The 20,435-nt window shown below is 41.5% G+C and overlaps 1 protein-coding gene across 3 annotated transcripts in view; it reads right to left on the bottom strand.

Moving 5' to 3' along the window:
- The window catches only part of KIF26A (kinesin family member 26A), a 103,073-nt gene that overhangs the window by 39,430 nt on the left and 43,208 nt on the right, over nt 1-20,435 (bottom strand). For all 3 annotated transcript variants that reach the window (XM_085061241.1, XM_085061240.1, XM_085061239.1), the window contains exon 4: nt 8,198-8,364. In XM_085061241.1, coding sequence (XP_084917367.1) covers nt 8,198-8,364 — 167 coding nt within the window. The remainder of the gene's footprint in view (nt 1-8,197; nt 8,365-20,435) is intronic.

Raw genomic sequence — 20,435 nt, forward strand, 5'->3', positions numbered from 1 at the left:
GAAAACAGTGGAAGTGCTTTGTTGTGCCCCAATTCTGCTTCTGCTCTCAAGCTGGAGATAAGAACTCCAAAATCCTGACCTTACCATGAGGTCCCCACATTACTAGATCCATTTTTTCCTCTCTTTCACTGTCTCTTCCTTTTCATATTTCCTGCCAATCTGGTTGGCACCAGGTTCCCTCCTTTCTTCCTTCTGCCACCTCCTGCACAGCCCAGCCTGATCCCACATTAAAACTACAGTCTGTGTTGTCCAAGTGAGGCTTCTCCTTCCAAATATCTCCCTGACACTGCTGTCATGCATCATCTCTCCTTGGTTCATACCATGATCCCTAACACTTTATAGCAAGGAGCTTCGTCTTCCAAGGCAATGACTGACAGATGCCCAGTCCTGCTTCATCTGGTCACCACCCAGTTCCCTCCGAGGCTTTGTCAAATCCTCACCATGGGCTCTCCAGCTTGGCTGATCATTCTGTGCCTCTAAATCAATAGGCATACCCTGACCACAGATTTGTCAGCCTTTGGGACATTTCCATGCTTTTCGTAGAGTTCTAACTCAGCACTACTCATTTCCAAACTCTACTTTCCCTCTCTTCTCAGCGACTCCCATTTTTTCACCTCTCCCTTTGCTGAACTAAGCTCTGTGTCTCATCTCTGCCCCATCAGTCCCACAGGATCACAGATGAGGTGTTCCTAGCAGGGAGCCAGGCTCGCCACACAAAGATAATGCACTGTGTAAATGCACAATGCCAAATTAGCAGCGATACCAGTAATGATGTTCTGCTGTTAAACACGCTGTCCTGAGAGTCATTTGTGCTTCCAAGAACAAAGCCTAACAAATTCAGGCTTATCTCCTAATTTATCCCCCTCACGGGCTAACGTGAAATGGGATATACCTAAAGCATACACTCTTTGTTTGTCCTTAATTATAGGCAGTATTATGCTGCCACAGCAACGAGGAAAGCTTAAGCTGCCCTAAGTGATACAAGATACTGCACAGAGCCACATGCCCTGCCCCATCTCCTGTCCCCACGCCGTGCTGTTTCGTGCAGATCACGTTTGCTCTCTGGGGACAGGGAGCAGCCACATTCCAGCAGCGTGGCATGGCCCTGGCGAGACAAGGCAAGCCCTGTGGTGACACCCGCTCCCCTTCCATTTGCACATCTGCATCAGGGCTGTCTCACCCTCCCTGGCTCCATGCAGAGAGAGGAAAAGGGGGACAGGAGGGCATGGAGGAGGACACCGTAGGGATCAGGCTACTCCAGCCTTCTAAATCCAGAGGAGGGAATCATTAAGGAGAAAACATTAATTATGTATCTCGCTGCCCCTGAAACAGCTGGATGCTCCACTTCATCTGCACATCCATAGCTCTCCCTCGAGCTGCAAATTTCTCAGCCACCATTCCTGAGCAGTGACCAAATGGTAGCAAGAGCAAGTGAGGCACTGCAGGGTATTTAACAAAGAAGGGATGGTGCACTGAGGGGCTGCTGGGCTGTGTTAATATTAGCGAGCCACCACATCCCCGAGGAGCCCTGCAGCTCCTGTCATATCGCTCTGGCACCATGAAATAGGGACAAACCACGGAGTTTGGATGTACCTGCCAGCAAAGCAGCCCTAATCGCGAAGGGTTTGTACCCCACGTTCTGAGGTGACTAGTTCAAATTAAATTTTCCCACATCACATCAACACAGGATTTCTTGGGCATGGGTTGTGCTTACTGAGGAAGCTTTACCAAGTGACTCTGCTTCTTCTCTTGACCCTTGATTCATCAGGAATTTACAATGGTTACCTGCAATTATAGCAGGGACTTCTGTTTCAACCTCACAGGCTAGCTTAACTATCACAGGTCAGCACAAAAATCTCTAATTCAGGAGTCAATGAATCACACGTTTTCTTCACCTTTTGATGAACTACTACTTATTCATAACCCAGTTATTCATATTATGTGTATAAGAGATTCAATTTATGCCAACTCCACACAAAGCCATGATACCAGTGCACCCCAGCGGGGTACTGGGCAGAAGTTTACAGCTATTAAATACAGGGAACTGTGAACTACATTATGAGCTTAGCAGAAATGTAATTCTTGCTTTTAACAGGACAGAGAATGACAGGCTGAAGTGATTTACCTAGGAACATCTTAAACATGGCAACTTATAATAAAAATATATGTTTCTTTTTTTTTTCTCCCCACATTAAATTCTGAAAGTACTGATAGTCATGGAATAATCAGGTTTAACAGGTTAGCAGTAATATATGCCTCAAGTGTTCCTAATACATCATAATCTTCTTTCACAGAATTTGCATCACTGTCAAACTGAACTACTGATTTTCAGTTGATGCTTTTAACATGTTTCTATGGTTACTTTCCAAGGTCGCATCAGAGAAGCCTGAACAGCAGTTCAGAAAGACAAAAGGCATTTTGCATCCTTCACTATATTAAATAATTTATGAAAGTTAAGGCATCCTCGAGGAAAAAAAAATCATAAAAGAATAGGTTCTGAGGTTATTTTCTCAGCAACAGTTTGAAGCACAGCAAAATCAATATCTCTATAAAAGCTTTCAAGATGAGACTATTTGACTAATGTTCCATATGGTACAAAATGCTAAAGAACACATTCTAAGTTTAGATATATATGCACAAGCCTACATGAACTGCATGAATGGACTTTAAAGCAAAATGCAGACATCTAATTTGCTGCTATCAGCTTCATCTTTTAAATAGGGCACTAGGCATTGTCTCAGTATTCTAAATTTTAAAAATGCAAAAATAAAACTGAAAAAAATAAGTAAAACCAGTAATGACAGCCTTTATTATTTCCACCATTTTTCATTCAAAGCCACACAGATTTCATCTGTCCCCTAAATGTTACAAATTTTGACTAGCATAATGAAAGCTTGTACAAAAAATATCTGAATTCTCTGCCTACCACTACACTAGATCAGAGTTTATTGGAACTAATTGAAGTGTCTAAGGCTTGGAACAAAAACACATTAGTCATTTAGTGGTTGTGCTAATATTGCTATGCCTTTCCTGCAGTTTCATTAGATACAGACTGCTTCAATACCCTAATCATATGCTCAGTCACAGCACAATCAGGACACAGAGTACTGACAAGCTGTCCCACCATGCCTAAAGCTGATAAGGTGCCTGCTCTATGAGTAACCTCAATTATTGACTGTATTTTATGGTCAATCTAATGACCAAATGCTTATCAGTGAACCATCAGGTGCCTGTAATAGGATAGTGACCCTTAGTTTATATGTACCATTACTGCTCATTAGTCAATAATTAGATTCTTTAATCCAAATTCACAGGCATTAAAATATGATGGAATATCCTGCCTCTATAAAAAGACAACTATGCTTATTTTAACTCTTCAGATGTTCAATTACATTACTCAGAGATTGTATATTTTGTTAAGAAAATCTGCTTGCAAAAAGCATATTGTGTGCAATGTTTTATATCATGTCTAAATTGACACAGCTTTCCCAAACATGCAGGAGGATGATGAGAGCGGAAAGATAATGGGTGTGATTCACCACTGTGATTCTCCAGATTTATTATCTTAAATGGTTTTAATCTAGCACAGCCCAGCAAAAACACTGCAAATAATTCAGAAAACTGAAAACTAGTGAGTGGTATGTTTGGAAGACTAATTTCTCAAACTAAAGCAGGTGGATACAAGGGAAAGGAGCTATACAGTTATTTCCCTACTTCGAAGGCAGCAGTCCCACAGCAGCAGGTGCAACCCTGTAAGCTAAGCAGTTTGAAAAGATCAACAATATCAAACAAGATGAGAATCTCAGAAGAGGGACAGTTTGTCTTCTGCTCAGTGCTGCTCAGGATTGCTTGCTTAGATACATATTTTCTTCTAAACAGCTTTGATTCCTCCTCGTTGCCCTGTGCCTGCTCAAACCTTCCTTCCAGCTTGTGCACTGGGGGCAGACATCCTTGTTCTGCAAACCCCACAGCCCCACCCAGCTGCACAGGCACCGCTGCCACCGCTGTCACCAGCCACCAACAGGCGGAAATGGCACGGTAATGGTGACAGCTTCGATTTATTGGGGGTCTCCATTCTCCTCCCAAGGGAGTGGTATTTTCTTTTTTGTCAGATAGCCCATTAACCTCTTCCCAAGTGCACGCCCACTCTCCTCCTCGCTGCCCTTCTGCCTGCTCTTGGAAACACCATTTCCTCTCTTCCCCAGCCGCTTGCGTGACAAGAAAACCCAACAGCTTATTAGAGCTTTATAACAAAATATGCCAGTATTTACTTAGCTGCAAGCATAGCCCACAGAAGGGCCCTACAACTATCTCACATATTTTCCCTCAGTCATATAAAGTTTGTTCAGGTTCCTTATACAAAAAACCCACCTGGAAACTGGTAGAAAGTGTGGAGCACTAGGCAAGGCACAGTTCATGCCACACCAGGGGACAAAGCCAGCTGCATTCCTCTTAAATCTGAAGAATGCAAGAATAAACTTCTCCTCTTGAATTGTAAGGGTGAACTGGGAGTCTTTTCACGGCCATCCATGAACATGAGCTGTGCTTTTTGTCCTGGCTTTCTCATTCTGCCAGTGACCTACTGAGAAGCTCCATTTTCTGCTAAATCCTCTGGTCCTCTGGTAACACAACCAATGAGTAATGTCTGGCAATTTGCTTGCGTGACACAGTCAGATGTTAATCAAAGCTTTCCTCCTTCTGTGACAGATCACAGTGAGGAAAAAAGCTTAAAACTGATTTAATTTCTTAATACGCTTCTGTCTGCTGTCTTTAATATTTGGCTTTGATTTTGAATACTTAGCACTTCTCTGCATTTCTTGGTAATGAATAAAATACTTTTTTTTTTTAAGCAGAACATAATTAAGCTTGAAGAAATTAAATATGACATTGAAATGAGAAAGTGCCTTGGATGAATATGTAGATTTGGGCTGCACATATGCTTAACAAAATCAGTGCATTCCCTGCAAAGAATATCTTAATGATACTCATTTTAACCATGGGTACCTCTTATCACAAGGTATCCTTTTTGTTGTATCTCTTAGCTATTATTTTCTAGGTGAGGGCATGAACTCTCTGTATTTTTTAGAGTTTGTGACCTTACAAACACAAAACTCTGATTCTCATCAAGGAACAAACCGGAGTAGAAAACAAAACAAACAATAAAAAAATCCTGCAGAGATTTCCCTTTCCAGGCACAAAACAGTCCACAGGCAAGAGTGTAAGGGTGTTATTTCAGCAAATAGAGATTCCAGTTTTAACGTGGAAAAGGCATTTATATGTGGTCAGGAAACCATGTCACAAGCCAGAAGCTAGTTGTGCTAGGACCTGTACAAACACAGAGAATACTGTTTCATGAAAAATCCTTTGGAATCCTTTATTTATGTGGGAAAAAAAAAAAATCTGTATCTAGTGTTGCGTGGCTCAGGAAATCACAGATGCAGTTTCCACAAGCACCCTATGAAGGCTTTGTCTTCCAAAGCAACTAACCCTGCACCCAAATACACTGAACACTAACATGCATGCAGATTTTTGCCTAGATACTTTATTTCTAAGGCAAAACAGCCCTTTTTTCACAAGCCAAAGTTTCAACCACAGCTCCTTTTACAAAAAGCTCATGTAAAAAGACGAAGGTCCTCAGTAGATTTGGTCAATGAGAGGCCAATAGTTTGCAAAAAAATAAATATATATGTGTGTGTCTGTGTGATTGTCAATGTATTAACTGCATTTATTCCAGTAGAGAACAAGAAGAAAATGTGCCAGGCTCTACATAACACGAGTAACACACTGGCCTTGCTATGAAGTTCAGATTTTAAGTGGCTGAGGAGTTACAGTATGGAAAAAAAAAAATCAGCAAATATAATGAACGGGTACTACAGCATAACACTACAGCCATGACTCTTCTTTCATCTCCATGTGTTTCCTGAGAGAGGATCAGCTGAACAGAGAGATGAAGGAGAGAGAAGCAAATGCTGCTACAAAAGATTCGCGGCAGGGATGACCTTCCTCAACATGTTCAAGGCTGGATGGTGCAAAGGGAAGCAGACAGGACTGCAAGGGCTGAAGCAAAGAAGCCTGATAGCCCATCAGTACTGAACAAAACCTCCAAACTGGTGATATCCTATTATTTGTGGTCCCTGGATAAGCCATTTCTGCCAGTAGCTGTGTCGTCTCTCACACATCCTTGAGGATTTCCTCCTCTTCCTCTCCCCTTCTGCTGAGAGGACTGCATGGCTTGAGGGTGGAAGGAAGGCTCAGCATGGAAACTTTGCTCCATTAAGGTCCCAATGGCAGAAAAGTCAAAAGAGAAGGAACAGTGTGGGAGTGAGCTTCTCCTGAGGTTAATGCCGAAGCTGGGGGAGCAGCCTGGCCAGAGCTTTGCACCCCCCTGAGAATCTGCTCAACCTACCCAAGTGCCAGGGATCAATGATGGATCTCTCTCCTCCAGCCTTTGTGAGATTTTTTTTCTTGTGTTTCAACAACAGAAAAAGAAACAGAAGTGCTTTGTGCACAAAAATTTCCATCAGCTCTGTCCTTCATTTAAAAAATTCAAGAGAATCAATTTTGAACATGGGTAGGGAATAAGCAATGTACTAATGGGGTTTTTAAATGTTTTAGCTAGCACAGAGCTGCTAAAGCTATAAAATTCTTATTCACTCAAGGCAAAGACAGATTCATGAGAAGCAATTAGGGCCTGATCCAACATACAATGATGTCATTTGCAGTCTTGCTGCTGACTTCAAGAATCTTTGAATTAAGCTAATGACAATAAAAACAGAACTGAGTTTTGCTGACCAGTGACAAAAGCATCACCGGGAGAAAATATTTTGGGTCTTATTTTAGACTATAAGGCACTGATTTCTTTCTCTCAGTTTCAAGGAAGGTATTTTATTTTCTGGCTTTCCCAGTGAAAAGGACAAATCTTTGCTTTTGCTTAGGACGTACAGATTAATACCGAAATAAATCCGAAGTAGATTAAGCTAAAATCACACTGTTTGTACCCACAATTTGAAATACAGTAATGAAAGCTTTGCTGCAGTCCCATCTAGACACTTTGGAAAGGATGCATCTGTCCTTGCTTAGGTAACTAAACAAGAAAAGAGGCATCTGAGCTTTTCCCTGCACTTTTTTCCTCTGCACTCCCACTGATTTCAGACACCTATCTTTGATTGAAACAAATCATCCTCTGCAGGCCACCGTTTCTCTGTGTTGATTTTAAATACAGAGCACAGAAACAATCCACCAACTTACACACAGTGCTCTTGAGGCAGTCATTTCCCAACCTCCTGTGTACAGACAGTCAGTGATATGCAGGTATTTGACACTTCCAATCATTGTGCTGTGTTCTTTTTAAAAAACAGAACTTGGGAAGTTGAGCCCCTGAGATCAGATTAGAACTTGTAGTAAACATCATTTATTTAATGGTACAAAACGCGTTAAGACCAAGGAAAAGGAAACAATACAATTACCATTGTGATTACATTCTAAGAGGGATTCTTGGTGCATAAATTTTACTTTAGTGCTATTCACAGACATACGCTTTCCAATATTGTCTCAAAATATGTTCAGTTCTGAATTAAAAAAGGAGTTGGAATGCAACTACAAAGCCCTGAATTTTGTTGTTTTAAATACCATCTGCTTGACAGCGTATTACATTTAATCAACATTGCTAATTACAACAAACATCCAAACAAAACTAACATATCATTTTTTTTATAAGACAGTAGAATGGGAAAAAAAAGATTGTTATGGGCTATTGCTAAATAAAGAAAGTCAAATTGTTTTCACTGTTGCTACCAACTATGGAAAAACTTTTATTTGAACACATAGGCCATTCTACTGAATAAAAATCTAACTTTTTTCATTTAGATCTGAGTGAAAAAAATCTGTTATTTCAGCTTTTGCTCCAAGGAAACCTACAGAATAGCAGACTTGTGGTGGAGATGGCCATTAAGGACTAGACAAAGCCCAACAGATGCTTTCTTGGGTCTTGGGCAATAGAGGTTCCAGGTCTCCAGAGGGAGAACTGGGGTGTCCCCATCCCATCCCTGCTCCCCAGTGGCAGCAGAAAGCCACAGCCATGACCAGGTGAGCAACTCCACCTCTCAGCAACCAGCCCCATGGCAAAGACTGACCAGCACTCCCCGGCTGTTTGAAGACCCACGAGCAGCTATGGAAACCAGAGAGGAGGAAGAACTACCTGATGAAGAAGGAAGCTGCAGCCGAGGTACCTGCAGAGACCCCGGCTGGAGCCACCACGCTCTGCGAGGTCACCGTGCCACCTGCTCCCGCGGGGTCAGAGCTGTGCTGCCCTGAGCTGATCTGAACACTGGGAACATCTCGGCCACTTTCTGGTGCTGCTTCTGCCTGAGAAAAATAAAAACATATGTACAGGTTAGTATACTTTAAATACATGGCCATGACAGGGGATAATCTCAACACTCACAAAGAGTGTTTTTGCAAGGGTGAGGATCAGTAGCAGCTGAGGAGTGATACAGGTAGACAAGTGTACCACAGCAGGTCCAGCAACACAGAAAGTAAAAACCATGACCGCAGTGGAGGAGCAGAAAAACACAGAGAACCTTTGTGAGGAGTAATGCACAGTTAAACAGTTTGACAGGCATGAAGAAATGGCAAACGATAAGCAGAACCGTTTTGTTTTACAGTATTATTTGGGAGCTGGCAGAACTGTTTATCTGGTTCAGTTATGACTGTCAGGAATTATTTCTCAGTGGCACATCACCTACAAGACCTATCTGTTTAAGAGGAACTAACCAAACAGTCACACTTGCAATATGTTTCCACATGAATAACCCCAAGAACTAAATAAAAGAAAATTGATTTTTTTAAAAACAATATACAGCCCTGTTTTTCAGTATTATTTTTCTTAGCAGCACAAGCATACGGCATTTTTCTCCTGCAAACTGTTCCAGTGGAAGAACAGGAGTTACTGGAGATGCATCTTCTCCACCATAAAGCATCTGTAGTATCTGAGACACAGTTGGTGGGGGGCAATTATTTTGAGATTTTGCCAAAATATCAGATATCTGTATTGTGAAATTGAGTTAGGTCTATATCTTCATGTTTAGGCCACCAACTCTTTCAAGTACCGAGTTCAATTAAGCCCCATCAGTCAAATGCTCACTGACAGTGCTGAGAAGGCTCCTTTTTGGAAGAACCTGCTCTATGTCTGGGAGTCCTGAAGATTTAATTAAAGATGACACCACAATAAATATTTGTCAAAAGAGTTAATTGCTTCATGTATGATAATATATGATGTTTCTGTCATCTGAAATACTACTTTGACATTTCCAACTAATTAGCTAAAATAGATTCCAGGAAAGGAGACAGCCTTGTAATGAAGCACAAATGCAATTAGGTACTTCCTGGTATGCCACCAAATTTTAAATTTTGAGCCGCCACAGATCATGTTTTACAACTACAGATATGCAGACATGGTAATAGGACATTCCCGGTTACATACACACCCTCAATTCTCTCATACACTGACTATACAAACAAGAGATTTTCTCATGAGAAGTGAAGGCAATCCAGTTGTTAGGTACCAAGGAAAAAAAAAACTCTGCCAACCAAGCAGCACTAAACCGGTGCATGAAAGGCTGTCTGGAGTTTCATCTGGACTCATTCCTATAGGCTGAGTGCTGTATTCCTAGTTCCCAACAAAGTCAACAGTCCCAACAAAGTCTTCTTCAACAAGAAGAAAGTGCACCCAGCTCTTTTGAAGGTCTGCTCTTTCAAGATTAATACTATTATCAGTATTATGGAGTGGCTGACTAATGCTCTACCATAGAGTGCTACACAAAAAGGTACTTTTATAGAGCTCACCTAAGAGATCTGAGGCTGAGACACAGAAGAACATTCATGCAGATTAACTTAATCCTAGTGAAGCTACTCACGCTAGAAGCCAAGCTGGAAACTCTGAACAACCCTCTGCAAAACCCTTCACTTTGTAATACAGAAACCTCATGAGATCAAATTTCTTTGTGATGAAAAAAGAAAGACAGAGATCAAGCACTGCCAGAGATCAAAACTGGCACAAAGAAATGGTGTGGCAGGAAAAAGCACTTTAGAAAGGGAGTTTGTCTGTCCTATCCATGATCTACTGGCAAGGACAACCAGAAAGAGAGAAGCTTGGGAAAGGATCAGATCCACTCCCGTGGTTAATTGCTTATAACTAAGTGATGGAGTAATGAACCTTGAGGGGGTCGATAAAGCAGGTATTTGATCATTAATGCACTGAAGCAACAAATGTGTGGTCTTGACCTATGCCAGTCACAGAAGGAATATGGCATGTGGAACAACACACAGACGGGTAAAATCCAGTGTGATGCCTGAACTTCAGAGTTACGCGAACTGACGCAAAGCGCTGACAGCAAGGGGACTTTATTATGGATTTAGCAATTTACAGACTAAAAAAATCTACAGCACAACCTCTGGGGCCAGCACATGGAGCCTACAGAGTGGCATACCAGGGACTGCCATGCTCAACAGCAGTGTCATGATGGCCAGCAAGGAGGACACTCATCCCACAGCCGCTGGCAGAATAACATCTGTGCCTGAATACTCCCCCACATTCGGCCAAGAACACAACCATAACCCTCTGCCACACAAGATGCTGTCTCAGATTAAAAATTACAGGCTCAAGATGAATTCCCAAGGCATATTTTTCCACTCACTTTCAACAGGGGCTATACAGGACAAGAGTCCTTGACACAAAGAAAATTGTGTTTAAGCAAAATTTTGAAAAAAAGGCAGAGCAGCAGTGTGTTCCTAACCAATCACTCTAATTAATGCATAATCTAAATAATGGCATGATCTAAAGCTAAATATGAAATCTGTACAGTTAGCACGAAACTTCATTGAATTTTACAGCAACATGTAACAGACTTTAAGAACTGACTGGAATCTGTTAACAGCTCAATTCCTGTAAAAGCTATTCGCACTTAACAAAAATATAAGCCATGTGTAACACACCTTTCTTTTACACCACTTTTTTATGTCTATGAGAAGTTGAAAGCTTTCATTTTCAAGAGACAAATAATTTGGACACATCAGGCACATAACTTAAAATATCCAAATCAAACCTCATAATTTCAGATGGCAAATGGTCAATATACTTTCCATATCTAAGTTGGATAAATTGCCATTCCCACATCAGACACATTTAAAAACTCAAACTGTAATTTCTGTTTCTGTAAATTTTATTCTCAGTTCTGTGTAAGTATAAAAGTAGGACAAGTGGAAGCCAATACAAAGGCCCTGATTCTTGTAAAGGAACAAAAAGTGAAGACATATAAGATAAAATCATCAGAAGACTATTGAAGAACACAATGCATATCATTTTCATTGTTTTCAACTACCCAACTAATATTAAACACCAGTGTAACATCCATTTAGCTGCATGGTGGGAAGCTGAAAAACCACAGAAGTTCTTCCAAGTTTAGGATTCATTTCAAGGACTGCTTGCACCATCCAAAGTGACAGGGTTTTCCTACACAGCCATATTCAGCTCTGCCTGAAACAGCTACATCTCTCAGGTGATGAGGAAGGCTCAGGTATGAGGAAATTTGTCAGGTCCAGGTCATTTACCCTGAGGCAGGAAAACTAAAAATTAGTAATGGGACCCTCCTGGGCCTCGACACTCCAGTTTGCCACACCACAAAAAAAGAAGGGGGCTTTTTTTTTTTTTTTTAAACTTAATCCAAGAGTTACTTCACACACCTCCCTCATCTCAACACATACTTTTCTCAGGACTGTGTGTGAAAAATGCTCTACACGAATGAGAGCAACTTTGCATGACGTTTTAAAGCGTCTAAGTCTGTATAGAGAGAAGAGACCAGACTGCAGGTGAGAGTGAACTGTGCCTCTCCATTTACTGAATTGTCATAAATCATTACTGATCAAATCCAGAAAGCACAACCTTGTCACTATAAAGTGTTAGTGACTGCAGTGAATATTTAAAATGTCATAGGGCTCCACATCCAGAGAGCAATGTTTGTTTTAATTTTCTAAGAAAATGTTTGCTGGACAAAAGCCATTGGAAAAAACCAAAATCCCTCTGGAAAGAAGCTAAACCTCAAAGGAAGGATTTCCAAAACCGCTCTATAGGACTCCTTCCCATTACTCTCTCCAAAACCACATGATCCCCTGTTCCATCCCTGACTCCCAGCACACAGGCTCACTGTTGTGACTAGATGGCAGGAAACATCTGCCCCAGCTAAAGCAAGTCAGACTGGTCCAAAATTAAACTATAAAGAAGTTGGCCCTGGATGAAATTTCCAGACATACAGGACTCTGTCAGGCCATTACCATCCAAAGGACAATTACAATTCTAACAAGCTCTTTACGTGTTTGAAGTGTAAAGCCAAAAATTAAGCCATAATGTTTCCAGTTTTCTGAGTATTTCCATTCTCTGGACATTGACCTTTGTCCAGAGAACGTCCAGGAATCCAAAAAATCCAAGCTAGGTCAGGCCACTTGGTCTCTGAAATGTATGCAAAATATGTATCTGGCAACAGGCAAGAAAAATACGGTACTATAAAAACCTACAGAAAAATAGATCAGTCCCAGGATAATACTGTCATAGCAAAAGAAAACCAGAAAGTTGGATGGAGCTGCAAATGAGTATCAAGAACAGAATCACTAAAGAGGGAATGAAGAAAATTACAGGAGCCTCTCTAAATCTGACATGCATCCATTTATCAGAATCAGAACTCAAAACAATTTATTTTACTTCAAAAAATTGATTCCATAATGGAAGCACTCAACAGGGTAGTGCAGGTGAAGGTCTAACTGCTCTGGTACAGCCTGAGTCTACCGGTGATTTTTTCGCCCTTTTCTAAGTTTTTTTAGCCCTTTCTGACTAGCAGGCAGACAGAGAATTTACTTTAACTTACTATTTTCCCCTTTCTGACTAGAATGTCACAGTCAATTAATTGTTAAAACTGCTTGATGTAATGATTTTGCAATATTTTAGATCTACTGTTTATATATGATAAAACAATAATTTTCCACCTAAATGATTCATGTAAAGACTCTTATGACCTACTACCACTGACTGGAACAAATGTGACGTAAATCTCGAGCTGGATAATGCTCACCCTATAAACCTTTCTTTCCCATAAGCAAGGATAAGTCCTGCATGCATCTCCTGTGAGAAATGTCTCCTCCTGACTGACGAGCATTCCATAAAGTTAACAGGGCAGCATATGCCAGGCTGAAGTGAAACGTGTTCCGGATAAACTTTTTACTGCCATTTGACATTGTTTCTGCCAGGGCTCATTATAAAATAAGTAGGGCATTTTATAACTACAATACACTACTGTAGTCATTTATAACCTGCAGCTGCGATGTGGTAACAAGAATGCCTAAACCTGTAGTTTTAGACTTTTATATGCATCTCGTGTTCAATGTAAATCAAATGCAGAGCATAATATCCCTTCTCTCAAAAAAGGTTTTTCAGCTACAAGAGTTGCTAATGCCTGGCTTATCATCAGTCTCTGAAGATGAGGCAGAAGGAGAACAATTACAGAGAAGTAGAATTAAATAGAAATAGGAGGCCCATCTGCTGTCACAGACTGGAAAGTAATATAGGTGATGCAAAGACAACCTTGCTTTTTGAAATAATACCTGAATTACTAAAGCAGGTTTTAGGTTTGGATCTTTACCACCAAAAATCATTATCAGTCTGTGCTTCATGCAGAAAGAACCTCATCCTTTTGGGGAGGGCACACACCCAGATACATCCAGCATGGGTGTCCCTGGCAGTACAAGGATGGAGAATCAGCAGCTTCTCCCTTCTGAACAAGGACTTTTGATCTCAATCTGACCCAGATCTCTCTCTCCTAAGCCATGCTCATTGATCCTTGAGAAATTTATTAAGGTTTTGGGCAGGCCTCAATCTACAAAATAAAATTTCATTCATTTCTTCCTGCAGATTGAGAATGTGGGAAATCCCTGCAACCAAGCCTCTGCTAGTGCAAAGATGTCAGGCAATGACAAACCAATTCCTTCACATTTCAGCTATTCAGGACACCCATACCAAAAGACACAGCAAGCAATGCTCTTTTTTCTTTCCTCCTTCACTATCAGACCACCAGTCACATCAACAACACCCTCCTATCTGCACATGTAAACCCACCACCTGAAAAGTCAGGAGGTCACGAAATGAGCTACCAACAAGGGCATACATCCTGTTGCACATTAACACTCTCAAAGCAGGACTTTTCACGTGCAGTGGATTTAAAACAGCCAGGCAAGAGGAACTGTTTTCTCTAATGCCTCTAGGCCAGCATCAGAAATTGTTGCCCAGAGCCCTCCCTGCTGACATGTATCACAATAGTTACAGCCTCCAAAGCCAAAAAATATAGCTGTGTACTGCTCTGGGTATTTATTCCAATGGACAAATATACAATTGAATCTCTGCTTTTTGTCAAAGGTTGATAAGAGCAAGCAAAGGAATTCATTAACAGGCTCATAATACTGCAAATTTCTGTCATTTTAAGATTGGATTTCCTACAAGAAGACAAATACTTTTCCATTAGGACTGACTTCCACAAGACAGACTGTTTCTAACAGCCTCTAAATACAGGACACATACAAAGCTTTGAATGGGGAGAACTTATGTCGCCTTCCTGACTCCACAACAGAATTTTTCAATGATTTGGGCAACTCAACCAAAATCTCACCGTATCTTGATTACTCTCTATTCAGCAAAAGAAATTACCATGTTCCAATTTTCATTATAATCACTGTATTGTTATCATGATTGACATACAATGTCATCAAACAAAGCAAAGGTGGACGGAGACTGTCATACCTCATTTCTATCTCAATCACACTTGAACTTGCTTATATATTAGATGTAGCTGCTTTAAAAAGAGCAACCCTTGGGATCAATTTGCCTGACAGCTACTACATGGAAGGCACCCATTGCCTAGCAGCTCACTTGAAGAGGTACAAGCCCTCATTATCTGAGGGGAAGACTGGCTCTTTAGTACACCCATATTTAGGGACCGAGATTCAATTACAGGCAAGTTCGTGAAACAGCATTAAGTTTGCAAAGACAAGGACAGATGTGATCATTGGGATCATTGTTGAAGGACACCGAGGTCCCAAATTAGGGATGGAGCTGCGCAGATGACACTCTTTTCTTGTGGGTGTTCCTGCTGACCTGCTGTTTGCTCCCAGTGTGGGGACCATGTAACCCAGACATGATTCACTGTGACTAGAGTGAAATCTGAAAGCCTGCAGATGTCCCAAAGCTCTTTCAAGCAGCCAAATGCCAGTAATAAAGAATTCCAGAAGAAATTCCCAAGTGTGAGCATGCAAAGAAGTGTCAGGTGAGATTTTAGAAAGGAAAGACCACATATAAGGAGAAAAGCAACCTAAATGACTCCTCAACAATGCTGAACTCAAAACTTGCAGCTACAACTTGGAAGATCTACAGTTCATTGACAGTTCTTCTGAATCGAGATGGAGCAGCAGCCAAAAAAAAAACCAAAAAACAAACCAGCAAGTAAAATTTGGATATCACAAGGCAGGCACAAAGAACAAGGAGGATGTCTACATGATGAGTGCCACATATCAAGTCCTAGTACTGCATCTCAAGACAGGGTAGTGGAGTAAGGGAAATGACAGAGACAAGCAAGTAAATGGTCAAGAAGATAAAGCAGCTGCCCCAGGAAGAGAGATGAAAGAGGCTGGGACTCTTGCTTGGAGTAGGGAAGACTGAGGACAGCCTGACTGAGGTTTCCAAAGTCATGGAGGTGCTGAATAGATTTCTTTGCACTGGGGTCATGAACTCATGGAACCTGCTGACTCATAGAAGGCTGTGCAGTTAGAGTGTTTCAGGGTCAGAGAGGGTTTGCATAAATTCCTGAACAGCAGGTCCATAAACAGATCCTAAAGGGAACAGACAGGTATGTGTCCCTGTGAATTCTCCAGTTGAGTGCTGGGGATTATGAGCAGACTGCAGAAAGCAGCCAGGCTCCACAGCTCTCCCTAAATACCATTTCCAGCTTCCCTGTTGGAGACAGCCCTGGGCTAGACAGACTGCAGCTGAGACTCAGCAGGATATTACTAATGTTCTTATCATTCCCATACAATCTTTTCATGAGAATCTCAGCTTAACTGGCAACGTGAGGTTGCACTATTCTTGTATTCCCCATGAGTACATCATAGTCATGAGGAAAGACTGATGAGACTCAAGGGGAGGCCAACACAGCTACCTTTCACCAACTCAACTCAGACCCTTCCCAAGCCAGGCATCACAAGGGCCACTCTCTCCTTCTTCATCCTTCCACTGCCATCTGCCCCCTAAAGCAGCCAACTGCCTTGCACAGCTTCATCACCTTCTTTTTTGAAAAGCAGAACAGGGATAGTTCTGAACGGCACATCCGTTATCTTTGCCCAACACCACCAAAAACACAGCAATGGACACATTCCTACAGCATCATTCAAGTGCTTCCTTCGGGTAAGGTATCAGGAAATAACAAACTCATCCAGATTTGAAATAGTAGCTATGCAAATCCAGAGGAATTAACTCAGTTGTCTCTTCTCCAGCCTAAACAGGCCCAGCTGCCTCAGCCTCTTCTCATAAGAGAAATGCTCCAGTCCCCTCATCATCTTCACAGCCCCTCGACGGGACCCTCTCCAGGACCTCTGTGTCCTTCTTGAACAGAGGAGGCCAGAACTCCAGATGTGGCCTCACCCAGGGCTGAGCAGAGGTGCAGGATCACCCCCCTCGACCTGCTGGCAATGCTCTTTCTAATGCAGCCCAGAACACCATTGACCTTCTTGTTCACCAGGGCACTGCTGGCTCATGGTTAACTCGTTGTCTATCAGGACCCCCAGAGCTGCTTTCCAGTAGGTCAGTCCCAGTCTCCGCTGGTACATGGGGTTAGTCCTCCCCAGCTGCAGGACCCTGCACTTGCCTTGGTTAAGTTTCACTGTGTTCCTCTCCACCCACATCTCCAGCCTGTCCAGGTGCTGTTGAATGGCAGCACAGCTCTTTGGGGTACTGGCCACTCCTCCTCAGCAAACTTCCAGAGGCTGCTCTCTGTCCCTTTACCCAGGACATTGATGAATAAGATGAACTAGACTGGAACCAGCCTTGACCCCTGGGGAACACCACTGGCTAAAGGGCTCCAGGTCAATTCTGCGTCACTGATCCCAACCAAAGGCCAGCACAGCACCTCTCTTCATTGGCTTTTCTGTTATTTGGAAAGAAAATTATCATCAACACATTCCAGGAACCTCCTGGATTGCTTATGCCCTGCTGTGTTGTACCTCCAACAGGTATCAGGGTGACTGAAGTCCCTCATAAGGACCAGGACTTCTGAACACAAGGTTGCTCCTACCTGTCTTTGGAGGACCTCATCCACCCAGTCTTCCTGGCTAGGCAGCCCACTCACTACATATAATGTCACTGGGAAATTACCTCATTGTAGCTTTAAAGTTCTATTTATAAGTCTAATAATCCCATCATTGATTACAGTGACTGTATTCAAATTATAAATCCATTAGCTGTTCAACAATGAAATAAAATCAATAATGCACGTAAATGGGAAGAAAGGAATTTAAATGCATACATTAATGTCACTTGAAGTAGCACTATTTTATGCACCATCTCTAACAAAACTGTGTCACATCATTAGCAATAATGTGAAAAATCTTTTCCAATTAACAGAGCTGATTTGATACTATGTTCACTAAAGTGGCAATCCATTCCATTAAACACACGCATATGAAATGCTTGAAATATCTACAAACTCTATCCATACATCATAAATTCTCTCCTAAGTGGTGAAACACAAAAATAGATACATCATTTTGTATTGATGCTTTTTAAACCTTCTCTCTGAAGCTACCAGGCAGGGCACTTCAGTGATTCTAGTTGCAAGTAACAAAGAGCACCAATTTTTGCCCCATGCTCAGCCACTCATGCCACAAACCAACAAGAGGTGCTTTCAGCAATGTTCATCCTGTGCACAGCTCAACCATCTGAAGGCCCTCAGCCTCAACATGCCATCATTTCAGTAAACAGCCTATTGAGACAATGTCAAATTCTAAGCACTTCCAAAAATTAAAAAAAAAAATAAAGATGATGTTCAAATCCTACTTTACACAAGCAGGAAAACTGGGCAATCCTACCTGCATCCAGCTGCGCAAATCAATTCCTTCCACATGCTACACAGACACCATGGCAAAAGACTTTCCCGTCCACCATCCCACACGTGACTAAGGTCTGAGCTCAGCCTGAATTTATCTGGTTTCTCTGCTCCATTAACTTCTGAAGCCAAAGGGCATTATTCACCTGCAGCCCACCCTTAACCCATGTAACCCATGCAACAGTAGCCTTGTAAAAGCCGTTCTTTCTCAAATCTTGGATGATACCACTTTTGAGCTTCAGCCAAAAAGTGTGACTCTTCCTTGTATGCTTCTAGTGCTGAGGTGGCATGGGATGCATTGACTGACAGTCAGCTCACCAGAGGATTTATAGTGGAGGAAATTCCCGGTATACATGGAACAGCGGGAAGTAAAAGCTGAAGGAAGCAAAGTGAACAGAAAAGGATAAAGAAAGAAGTTGAAATGCAAGAGTAGAGAATTTAAGTATTTGGGATATTTAGCGTAGCTTATGGTACACTTGCCAAATTAGAGAAAGAACTGTGGGCCAAAGGTAAATCCAGTGGATTATCATTTCCATATAATCTCTGAAGTCTGCTTGTCTTAAATCTACCTCTGATGAGTTACAGGTGAAGTCTGGGCAAACATTCCTTATTATTGCTTGTTGACTTCAATAGTCAACAAAGGCAAGTACGGACTTGCTTCCTCATGAGAGCTGCAATAGCAACTACTTAGCCTGGAGGGGGGAAAGATCAAAAGAACTGGTTTCAGGTGGTAATTTGAGCCACAAGAGGGTCTGAGTCCTCAAATAGTTACCCTGTCCCACAACTGTAAAACCAGTACTATGGTGGAAATGTCAAACACACAATAAAAAGAAATGCAATCCACACTCTCACCTAGGAAAGTGTTCATTTCCATCTTGTAGCCAAAAACCTTTCTGTTAACTCTTAGTATTTTTCCTGTATCACTCTGATACCTGGAAATACATTAAAAAGTAACCTCATTTTCACCTTCAGCACCCTACACTGGGGGCAATCTAGAATAACAGAGCACAAAGGTCCCAGCAACTACACAAAACAGAGGGCTATGCTTTCAGCTGCACGTTTAAGGCTGAATTTCCAACTCACCCTTCCTAAGCCAGTCTGCTCCCTGGTTGCTGTGGCAGGGTCTCACTGACAGTGGCAGCCTTGTCCTCCCACATCACAGCTCTCCCTCTGCATCTGCCAAGGCAGCAAAGCTCAAAGCAAGGCATGACTGTCCAGCTGAGATGCAGCAGCCACAGGAAAGATCTCTTCCATGGGAACATAAATTAGGTTAGTATGAGAAAGCATTTAGTAACTTGGACCAAAAGATTTCCTTCTGCTGTTGAGATTTGTTATGGAGAATGACCAACACTAACTTTGAAGATTTGTATTTTTTTGTCACCTCATTTCCTTTATGTACTTCCTCTGCAAGAGCAGCGACACCAACACCACTGGAGCTAAAGGGAAAACAGAAAAGCCTCTGTGCAGTCCCAGCCTCACCATCTGTCTGACATTGACTTCTTGAGGATCAAGATGTTATAGGTGGAGTCTAAGAAATGTCCCAAAGCTCAAAGACACCCATACGTCTAACAGACAAGATTTATGGTCAATGCACTGTATTTTAATTGTTTCATTACAAAATATATTTCCCACATTGTATTAATAAAAGGTCACCGAGAAAGCTATCAAGAAGGGGTTTAAAAATTAATTTAAAAATCCATTTGGTATGACATTTATCAAAGTTAAAAAGTAAATGCTGGAAAGTAAATCTTGTCATTGTTCTGTTTTCCACAGTCAGCTTTTTATTGCATCTTTTAAACAAAATGTAAGTCACCCTTGTTATAAACAAACAAAGAGGCTTTAAGGAAAGGCAACAGAGGCTGAACTACTCTCAGATGGATCCATCTGGTTTAGATTAGGGTAAGCAGAAGACTTACTCAAACTACAGGAAAGCTTGAATTGTGACTAAAATAACTCACAGGTCTTTCACAGAAGACAAATAAACGTAAGTTCTTTAACTTTAGGGTCTATGCACCCATTTACATGTGCTGTACTGTGGATGAACCCTCACTCTCTGAACCTCACAGACCCAAGCAATACATTTATACACATATTTAAATTTGTGAATGCTCTCAGGGACATACATAGAGCTTTTAATAATTTTACATACATAGGCTTTAATAGTTTTATCCAAGTCACTTTGAATTTTCCAATGCTCCAACATTTTCAACTTCCTAATGGTGCATTTTTAAATATATTTTTAAAACT

This window comes from Lichenostomus cassidix, chromosome 5, assembly GCF_008360975.1.
Source record: "Lichenostomus cassidix isolate B80296 chromosome 5, HeHo_3.0, whole genome shotgun sequence".
Taxonomy (NCBI): domain Eukaryota; kingdom Metazoa; phylum Chordata; class Aves; order Passeriformes; family Meliphagidae; genus Lichenostomus; species Lichenostomus cassidix.